The 11,185-nt window shown below is 32.8% G+C and overlaps 1 protein-coding gene across 1 annotated transcript; it reads right to left on the bottom strand.

Annotated features, from left to right (window-relative positions):
• Positions 1-237: 237 nt before the first annotated feature.
• On the bottom strand, positions 238-10,897 carry LOC150087833 (three-prime repair exonuclease 1). The gene is made up of 3 exons (XM_090370456.1): positions 10,754-10,897; positions 6,666-6,934; positions 238-966 (listed from the first exon to the last, which is right to left on the bottom strand). The coding sequence occupies exons 2-3, from the start codon at positions 6,928-6,930 to the stop codon at positions 254-256; spliced, it is 978 nt and encodes a 325-aa protein (XP_090226582.1). The 5' UTR covers positions 6,931-6,934; positions 10,754-10,897; the 3' UTR covers positions 238-253.
• Positions 10,898-11,185: the final 288 nt, after the last annotated feature.

The following is an 11,185-nucleotide window of genomic DNA, read 5'->3' as shown; positions in this document are numbered from 1 at the left end:
GCTAACACCAATTCATTATTCAACTGTGTAAATTAATTTGCATAAAAATAATTTTCAACATATATTTACACTGTTGTCAGATCAACCAAAAGATTACATGATTCTACTTAATTTTTTCTAAAAATTATATCAAGTTGCATAAACAAAAAAAATTGAACATAAAAAATATGTTGTATAAAAAAAAAATGACATTCACATATATATAAAGTATCATGAAACTAAATTAAGTGAGGCATTTCATGAAAAACAATAATTACCACATTGGTATAACATCAGTAAAAAGTTTACTTTCAGAGTCAACCCACAGAAGAAATTCTGTGCTAATTTTATGACAAATCTTCATTAGAGTAAAGCAGTCTGCTTCTGCCTCATGTGTACTCGGTGGAGGAGTTCCAAAGAAATGCAGATATAGTTTTTCCAATTTATACTGAAAATTAACAGGCTTTGTAGATGATCCTTCTTTAATACTAAATGAGGAGTTGCCAGCATCATTATTCCATAGTTGTTTTTTTACTACTGGATTGATTTTGGATTTATCAACAGAATAATCAGTAACTGCTTTATGTGGTGTTTTTTCATTATCAGCAGAACTTTGCCAACCCTGCAAAAGAATTAATTCCAAATTGTTGCTTGCAGTGGATGAAGTGTTGGTTGCAGAATCATTTCCATCTTCTGTAGAAACGCCAATATCCACTGTTTTTGAAGATAAATCAATTTTATCTGTCTTCATGTAAACAGACGATGGAATAATAGCCCTAAAAGCCTGTAATGTGTCTGAGCAGAGAATTTTAGGTAGTGATTCACCAATTCTTTTTAATTCTGCTCGTAATATAGGAAAATCAAACCGATGTCCATTGTGGGCAAGTAAACAGATAGGCTCATTAAGGCAACAAAAGAATTTCTTAAGCATCTGTGCAATCTTTTTATTAAATGGTTGCTGGGAATCCAAAATTGCATTGTCCAGACCTATTTAAATAACACAAAAATGAGAAAAAAAAAGTTTAACATTGCATATTTATAAACATCTAAAAAATTGTTTTATATTAATATACTCACTAAAATTTTAACTTACAGAATAACACAACTACCTTATAAATGTGCAGTGTCAACCATATAAATTGCATCAACATTATAAATTTTTACTAAACAAGTAGTACGATCAGAATATTTTCTTATAAACTGACAAAAATGATTAAATACTGTATTATAATGATAACAAAACTAACTATTTAGAAAAGGTCATAAAACATGCCACATGAACATCTTTCCATTGTGACTGAAGTTCCAAGTTAGAATTATACACAAGATTATGAAATAAGCCTGTAGGTCTTTTATAAAATATTAGCATTCTGTTGGTCCACCCAGAGCTTTAATTACTGCCATGCGTTTGACATAAGGTGTATCAGATTTTTGAAGAATCTCATATAACCAACACTTAATTCACTGTACTAGATACAGACAATGATTTCTAGCAGGGAATATTGCTTTATTGCAGCAATTTTCTGCCCCATAACATGCCAACAGTTTTCAACATAGTCACTTAGATTTGTCTTCGAATTGAATCGTTGGTCAATGGCATTGCTATTAAAATAATGGAAGGATTTTGATGCATCACTGTTGAAATTACACTCTTTAATGCAGGTCGTATAACAGTCTCAGCAACTGTATGAGCACTACCAGTTTTTGCAGATGTCTGCAATTTTATAAGACACAATCATTCCATTGTCATTTGTTTGTGTGTTCTTTCTTAAATAAGGAAATAACAGTGTTACTTTGCTCAAAATTCCATTTTAAAATATTCGATATGTTTACCAGCTTTATTAGGATGTTTCCTTTTTAAGTTATCTAAAAGTCTTGATGGTTTCTTAGCCTCGTTTGAAAAAGAACTATTACACATAAGACACATAGGCTGTCTTGAGTTGAATGGGCTTTCAATAAAACCATAAGCTAGATATTCATCCACTTTTTCTTTTCAGCACGTAACATGATTGATGATGGGTTGAATAACTACAAAGAATTAAATAATAAAATATAAGCTATTTTTATATAACTCTCATAGCCCATGTCACTCACAAAAGCACTGTGGATCAAAAATAAACAAGTTATAAACAAGTTACCCCTGAAAGCTTAGGCATTTAATGCCTATGAAAAGCAAAGGTGGTTGAATTAAGTGATTCCCACTATCTTCCTTTTACCAAATTTCTCACTCACTTCTAATATAATATACCTTCTTCAAGAGGAGCGTTTCCATTTACAATGGGTTTCCTCAGCCTACAAGTTATTTTTGGTAGGAATTTTTTCACGCTGTAAAGTACGGTTCAAGGTGTCTTGGTCAGTTAAACCTCGGCATGTCATGCATTCTCGTACTCCATCCATCCATGTCCTCCTCTTCTCCTTTTTCGTGGAGGTATCCATTCCAGGATAGCCTTTGGATATCTAGGTTCTTGAATTCGTTTTACATGTCCATACCATGTTAAAACACTTTTCTTTGATAGTATCAATAACATTCTTTTTCACTTCTGTTTTCTCTCTTATGTCTTCATTTCATTTTCTGTCTCTTCCAGAAGTTCTTGCTGAGCATCTCCAAAAATCCATTTTTGTGAAGAGCAATTTGTTTTCCCCTCGCCTATTCAATGTCCAGGTTTCCGCTCCATATAATAAAAGACTTTGCACAATTGTTTGAAATATAAGTTTGTTTTATTTAGAATATATAAAATTTACTATATATAATTTATTTTACTTTATATAATACTTTATTAAATTTACTTTATATAATAGAATATATATAATATACCTATATGTTAAAAATCAGTTTTCTCAGGAGAAAAGAAAACCCATTGTAACACCCATGATTTTTTTGCCCTCCAAAAACCAATTTTTGCCCCCATTAAGAATCCCTGACTTAGACCATGCACACCTACATTTGAAAAATTCATGAAAAATAATTCAAAACTGTTTGCTTCTTTAATGCAATCTATATTTCGTTTTCTGAACATAACTGGAAAAAATTCATTTTATATTAAAAGCATATATCTTTAATTAATTTTTAAAATTAAAACTCTTTAGACCTGTCAGCAAGCAAAATGAAAATTTAAAAACTCAACAAAGACCTGCAATTGGATGCCAGACTGTCATGAAACATGATGCACATGCATCAACAGTTTGATTGCAGATGTTTCAATGTCAGGAAGTTAGAAAGCATTACCACTAGAGGAAAGCACATGACAGTAAAGGCAGCTTGTTATAAGTAACTGTAAGTGAAAGACGACCAACCAACGTATACATATTATCAGGTTTAACTTAATTCATGAATTTTTCCTAATTCTTTGATAATTAACAGAGATTTCTGGAATTTTCAGTAGAGAAATCAAGGAAAACAGCTAAGGAGTTTCAGCTGTGTGGCTGGAGTACACAAAGGGCAGGAATTTTTCAAATATTATCTGTGGTCTAATTGACACCATGTGACCAACTGAATTAAAGAAGTCAGTTTAAAAAGCGTTGTTTTCTTCTCTTACTCTTTTCATTGCTAAGTAAGCATCACTATCAGTAGCATACTGGCAGATTTTCAAAATGCTTATTTCCTGCCTTGAGATTAATGTATGTATTAGCTTAAGTGCAATGCTGAATATGATGTTAGTGAATATGATAAAGATTACAAATTATAAAACATGTTTATAAATTCAGTACCTACAGAAAATAATATATAAAGCAAGAAACAATTATAGTCATCTCACTATGGTAAGTACATAATAAATGCAGATATTTCATAAATGACAGTTCAGAAATACTGTTCGCAAGGGGGGAGGGAAGTCGATTACTGTTTTATTTTCTTCATATTCAGCCCTCTTCAAATATACATATACAGTATATAATTAGTATAAAACAGAGCTACGATGCTCAGTACATTCTACATTGTATATCAATATTTGTAGAAGAATAAGAGAAATCTATCTCGATATGATATGTAGACCACTTCTGTAATATAAAATTAATGCAAAATGATTACAGTAATAAAATCAATTAAAACAATTTAAAAAATTAAAAATAGTTTAATGTAAATTTTTCAAAATGATTTTCCTTCTTGAAGCTGATGGGGCTTTTCAACCATATGCCATATGTCTTGATCACAGGAATGGAAATAAAGTAGAGCATGTGTGAGCCAGAATCGTTTAACGTTAAACTTTTTAAAATTAATTTTTTTTAATTGATTTTATTACTGAAATCATTTTGTGTTAATTTTATATTCGTTTTAATTGCTGGAGAGTGTCATATGGAAGTGTACTGCGTATCATATTAAGGTAAATTTCTCTTATTCTTCTACAAATATATATATATATATATATATATATATATATATATAAAATCAATGAAACTTACAAAATGATTTGAACTGAAATCAAAATGTTCATAACAAGGTATAGTCATAACACTACACTATACAGCATATACCTTGTATCTGCTGTAATTATTATTGGCTTTTAAGGGATATCATTACTGCACAAGTTTAGGCAATTGCAATCATCTCATATTGTACCTCCACAATATGAGATGAATGCACTACTCATATGCACTACTCCGATTCCTCCAGTCACTTGTTGGCAGAGCAGAAGCAAGACAGATTATAAACTAGCCGATCTGGATACTTCCTAGAGAGTTATCAAAAGGTCCAGCCTGTAAAACTGTACCCTTGAAATGTAAGGATACTGGATCAAGTAACAAGAAAATTAAAAAGTGGAGAAACCAATAGTGAGAAATGCAAGCAATATGGGAGATTCTAGGTAGAATACAAGTTTAGGCATTGCTTTTTATTTAAATTGTACAAGGCAATGCAGATAGCTGGTGATGAAATGCCTCCATAATATGATATTGATACATTCATAGCAAACCTAGTTTGCTCGTGGCTACGTATAAAATAACTGCTCTCTTAGCCTGCACTACAATGTTTTAGACCTGTCATAGTTTGAGGCTCTGGTCCTAAATATTTACTTGACCTATTGTACCTCCAAAATATGAGATATTAAGAGATATTCTCTAATCAGAAATTAACATATGAGATATTAAAAATTCTATGAGTCAATCAATAAAGTTCACCATGAGCAAATTTAGTGTTTCCTCAAAAACTGTAATTTATGGCAATTAACAAATTACACAAGGTTAGTCTTTCAAAAAATAATGAGAAAAGCAATGCTATCCACTGTGCACCCTTGCAGGTAGCACAGTGGATGACCCATCTACTCCAATGTTTAACCTGTGGTCTCACCACTGGTCCGTGAGTTGGTTGTAGGTGGTCCGTGGGAAGGTAAATTTTATTGTAAGTATAAAATATGAATCAAAAATAAAATTAAAATTGGCAATCAACTGTTTACTTTGTTGTTGCAAATCAACAGGTGTCCCTTATAATGTAAGGGATACCTCCTGATTGGAATGTAAGGTTACATTGTAAGGTTTACAATGTAGCTTGTCTTACAATGTAAGACATTGTGTGTTGCCAGTGCACTGTTGGTGAGGCCACAAGCTTTCATCTGTTACAGTCGATCACCAGCTTCTGAGCATGTAATATGTATTGGATTTGTTTTTGTGTATTTGTAAAGTATTTTTTATGTTTTCACAAAACTAGTGTGTGAGAATAACTGTTAAAATTTGTAGTGATTATTTGATTGTATATGTTGGGTGAGTTTTTTAAGTATATTTTTAATTACATTTAATTAAGTGACATTTTGTTTGAGATTGGAATTATTTATTTTAGAACTTTAATATCAGCCCTATACTCAGTATAGTATATTGAACAACATGGATAAGTGGCTAAAAACAAGATTTTTGAAACATCAACTGAATACTAGTTTTTTCATAAATGTAAAGAAACCCTACCCAGTGGGCCGCGGTGAGTAAAGAATGCTTGAGGTGGTCTGTGAACGATAAAAGGTTGAGATGCACTGATCTACTCTAAGAAGAATATATTCAATGGAATAAGGCAGACATTATAACATTACTTTCAAATACTGAACTATTTTTGGACTGATTTTATTTACAGATAGAGTTTTACTATCAAGAAACTTACTCATCTCTCTCTCTCTCTCTCTCTCTCTCTCTCTCTCTCTCTCTCTCACTGAGTAGTAATGTCCTTGGTTCAATTCCAGCTGCTGACTGAAGTTGAGGGATATTTTTGTTGAGGATGGGAGGAGCTTTTAAGGCAGAACTTTTGAAAGTGGGTGTTGGAACACCTAGGGATGTCATGTCCCAAAATGTGTCATCAAATTTGGCATCATATCATCACTGTTTTCACTCTAATTACCTTTTACCATATATATTAATGTAACTGATTAAAAATTTTAAAAAATTTATATTTATGATTTTTATTTCTTCGTGGACTGACATGGTAGCTGGTGAGCTTTGGATGCATTCTATCCTTTTGAAAGCTTGTACTTAGTACTGCCTATCTTACTTCCTTCTCTCTCTCTCTCTCTCAAGTTTAATATTTTTTAAGACATTACATATGCCAGGAAGTATTTTTTTTTTTTTTTTCCCCAGTAGTATACCAGTTTCTATTTATATATGATCAACTTATGTATAAAATTTAAAGAAGTCCATTTCTGAAGCATATACCAATGAAGAATATAAAATCTGAAATGCATTTTTTAAATTAGCATATCTTTACAGTTAAGTACCTGTAACTGACATTGCTCCAAAGCATATATTTGCCCGTGGCTTTATGCAGAAAGTTAGTTTATTCAGAACTCTTGGTGGCATCTTTATGGCGGTTTCAAAATCTTGCCTATCAACGGCAACCATAGAGCATTCTGTAATCTGAACATTTTTTTTCCCCACATTAGATGGCAATCCAGTTGTTTCCAAGTCCATGAAAACTAATGTGGAGACATTATGAACATACATCTTTTTGCATTCCTCTGTAGCAGATGATTCTAGTGACATTTTTCTGCATTAAAAAAAATAATTATTAATTCAAAATGATTATAGACAGATAAATTGAAAAAAAAAAAAAAAAAAAAAAAAACATAAATCTAAGGAGGTTTGCTCTATAAACAAATTGCAAAAAGATATAACAAATGCCCTCCAGTAAATTCAAATACTGTATTATGTTAATATAATTAAAAATAATAAAATTAAGAAACAAATATCAAATACAAAAAAAAAAAAAAAATGAAACAAATGTTTCATTGTTTTTTTTTAAACAAATGAAATGGTTAATTATAGACTTCTTGATACACTGATCCTCTGTGATAGTATAGTGGCTTTGCCACTTGTCAGTTGTTTGAAGTAGGGCACCAACCTGTGAGTAGGGTGCCAACCTGTGAGTTTCAGCCCACACAACATGAAAATAAGCCCATAAACATACACATACTTGTACATACATAATATGCAATAACACAATGTCTAAAACCCAATAACTTGTCATACTGACTACAATAATAAGTGTTCCAGTTCTTATGCTAGTTGTTGATGGACTGTATTTCTGTCTGTACATATGTTTATGGTGTTGGTCATGCAGGCAGAAACAGTTGTATATGGTTCCAGCAGGCTTCCACCCTGCTAGAACCTTACATTTCAACATTACAAAGTCAACCGCAGCCAATGTAGTGAAAATATGGAAGAACAAGTGTGTAGGTATGTGAAATTGGTTAAGTAAGCCAAAAAATCTGAAAAATAATCATGATCACAGAAGAAGGTGATGAAAGCAAAGTGAGTGACATCCTTGGAAAGTGTATTATGTTGGCATTCCAGCTCTCCACAGGAGTGGATGTAAGCGTGTCCATGGTCTATAGGGAGCTGCACAGCATGGGTTTTCATGGTGGAGCTGCTACTCCCAAGCTCCACACCATACCAAAAACTACCAGACATCATCATATGCAGGGTGAAAAAACATGTGATAGTCTTCAGTACAGATGGCTGAGTGAAGGTTTGAAAAGTGACTGGAAAACGTCACCCACCACAGTTAAGTCCACCCAAGATGTAGGAACAACATTCCATGGTAGTGTGGATTTGCAGTGAAAAAAAAAAAAAAAAAACAACAAAAACAACAGCCCTTTCAGTAATCACCAGACTAATTATTTAAAATAGCTTACTATCCAGCATGATGAAGCAAAATTTCTTAGCCTCAACATGAGTTCCTCTGTAATTAATATGGCTAATAATAATAAAGTCTATTGCACTAATACTATTAGAATCACCAAATTTAAAGATTATAAACAGAAATAAACAGTTCATTTACTAGACGATGACTAGAAAACATTCAACTTACAACTGAATTTAATTTAATGTCTAAAGAAAGCAAAAGGTTGGGGAAGAACAAATGGCTACCATGCATGCACTGTCTTGAATACCTAAAGACTATTTGCTAAAAGACAATCAGTCACTGACTCGTGCTCTTTTAACAAACCCCAAGAATTTTAATGCTTGCAAAAAGCATCAGCTTTGACTGATGCTTTAACACTAACTGAGCTACTTCATTATTTAACAAAAACTAAATAAAATCAAAAAATGCCTCAAAAAGGACGGATGGCCTTTTAACAAATAGAGATTCAAATATGCTATTATTCTTTTATAATGGTAACCGCTGACCGGGCTAGCCAGGTGGGTAAAGTGCCTGCCTGGCAACCCAAAGGTCGCGGGTTCGAATCCCACCTCGTGCTTGGATCACAGTACTGTAAAAAAAAAACCTTGGGAGGTGCATTATGGCCACAGAAGCCAATGCGCCAAGAACTAACTAAAAAATAAAATAAAATAAAATAAAATAATGGTAACCACACTGTGGTCAAAATTACAGTAATAATTTCAGCACAATGACTCCTTTTCAGCCCACACATCATGAAAATAAGCCCATGAACACACACATACTTGTACACCCAGGGCCGGATTTACATATAAGCTAAACAAGCTTATATGTAAATATAAGCTTAGAGCCTCACATTATAAGGGGCATCGCTCCATCTTAAAAAATCATTTTTTTTAATATTATCACAGGTGAGCTGCAAGAGAGAAGGGCCTCACACATGTTATAGCTTAGGGCCACAAGTTTAAATCTGGCCCTGCACCCTTTGATCTAATTCACAAGCTCCCTGGAACATTGCCCTTGCTGCCCTATCAAGTTCCAGCACCACTGGTTATAATTTGTAGAGGCTTCAAATAAAATCTCAATTCTATAACCCACACTGAAAACATCGATTAATATGTCAAATGGATGTCAATATCTTAAAATATTATCTTTTAAGCAATGCTACTCAGGTAATCATAAGTTATCCATTATTATAAACTTCTGTGAAATACTGATCTCAGAAATACAATATGCAAAGAATCAGAAGAATATAATTATTATAGTTGGGGAAGGATGTTACATGGTAGTTTTCCATGGAATCTAAATTTCTGTAATGATCACTCTTATACTATGTGAATATTAAGATAGTTTATTTAGCTAAATCATTATACATTAATGATTATACATTAATAATGGTTAATTAACTAAATCATTATACATTAAGGTAACATTTCGGGAACCTTGCCGGAATCCCTCCTCAGACCATACACAGGCTGTTGTTTAAAGATAAAAAGAAAAAAAATTACTATTATGTTAAAATTGATATTACACACAACTACTAATTAAATACTACAAACTACTATTACTTACTAATAAATTACTACTAATTAAACTGTATACAATAATTATCCACCAGTAGTTGTGTATATGTAATATTAATTTTAACATAATAGTAATTTGGTTTATTCTTTTTTCTTTCCGTACTTGAGAAACAGCCTATGTATCATCTGAGGGTGGATTCTGGCAGGGTTCCTGGAACATTAGCTTAATGTATAGTGATTTAGTTAACAGCCGAATAAACTGTCTTAATATTCACATGGTATAAGAGTGATCATTACAGAAATCTAGATTCAAATAGAATTATTATTTTACTTACCCAGCAACTTCTATCACTTTATTTGGGCAGCCTTACAAGTACAATTAAATTACAAATGCATTATAGTTTATATATAAATTTGAAACTTTTACTGTATTAAAAGAGCATTGTGAAGTAACTCCCCCTCCTGTTTCTTATATGTCCACTGTGATACACAAAGCTTATACCTAAACTGTAACATTGCCCAACATGTTGATTCAAATCAAAACGATTATCAGTCATTGCCATTAGATATACATGAAATTGTAGTTTGTAATAGAGGTTATCTTATAAGATAACGCCTATGCGCCTCATTTTGTATTTATTTCTGATGAAATGAACTGGTAATAACATAATCAAGGTCATATTGAACTCTGAGAACTGTGGAAAAGGGGGGGGGGTGCACCAGAATAGTAACATATCTTACTACCCTGTGATGTACGGGGAAGCTTGCTTGGGTCACGTGCACCGAAGCAAATAGTCTCACCAGGCTTGCCTTTCTTTTCCAAACAGATCCCGCTCCACCACCCCCTCCCCCTACTTGAAACCACAGAGTAGTAACATACCTTACTACTCCGCTTTAAACGATGTCTATGGGACCGGTGACGCTGACTGACTGCAGACCCCCCCCCCACACACACACATGTACAATCTAATCCTGATAGCAAAAATTACAACTGAAATGACAACAGAGACAAGATACAAAAAATGACAACAGAGCCATGATACCGTTACTAACTACCAAAGCATAGTAAAATATTAAACATAAAAGAAGTAAATTACGTGTATATCAAATGACATTTTTGAAAATTACTTTAATTTACTTACTACTGAGTTAATATATATACCTTGTAATAATGATGGATAATGCTTCCGAATATTCTAAAATCGCATCATTACCAATCGTGCCCTCCTGACAAGAAAACCGCAGTTCCTGTGAAGTTCCAAAGGTTCTATAAGCAACCAGAAAAATAACTTCCTGCAGATAACATGCCAAAACATTACGAAATGTATATTTTCAGGGCATGACGAGGGAAAACATTAAACGTCACTGACACAAAGCTTGTCTGAGCGGTTCGTAATTTATTGTTTTGGTACCCATTTTTTGTAAAAACAGAATTATATTCAGGGATCCAAATGAAAAATTAATAAAATATCTTACTTTTAATAATCAAGTGTGTACATGACATTATCGATGCCTGTGGATACGATACGGAACGCGTTCGGGTTCATTCCGAACACTGTTAAACATCCTGTCAGCAAGAAAAACTGAGACTAGT

This window comes from Mastigoproctus giganteus, chromosome 3, assembly GCF_048544385.1.
Source record: "Mastigoproctus giganteus isolate SK-2022 chromosome 3, ASM4854438v1, whole genome shotgun sequence".
In the NCBI taxonomy this organism is placed as follows: domain Eukaryota; kingdom Metazoa; phylum Arthropoda; class Arachnida; order Uropygi; family Thelyphonidae; genus Mastigoproctus; species Mastigoproctus giganteus.
Note: the sequence above shows the minus strand (reverse complement) of the source record. Positions and strands in the feature narration are given on the sequence as shown.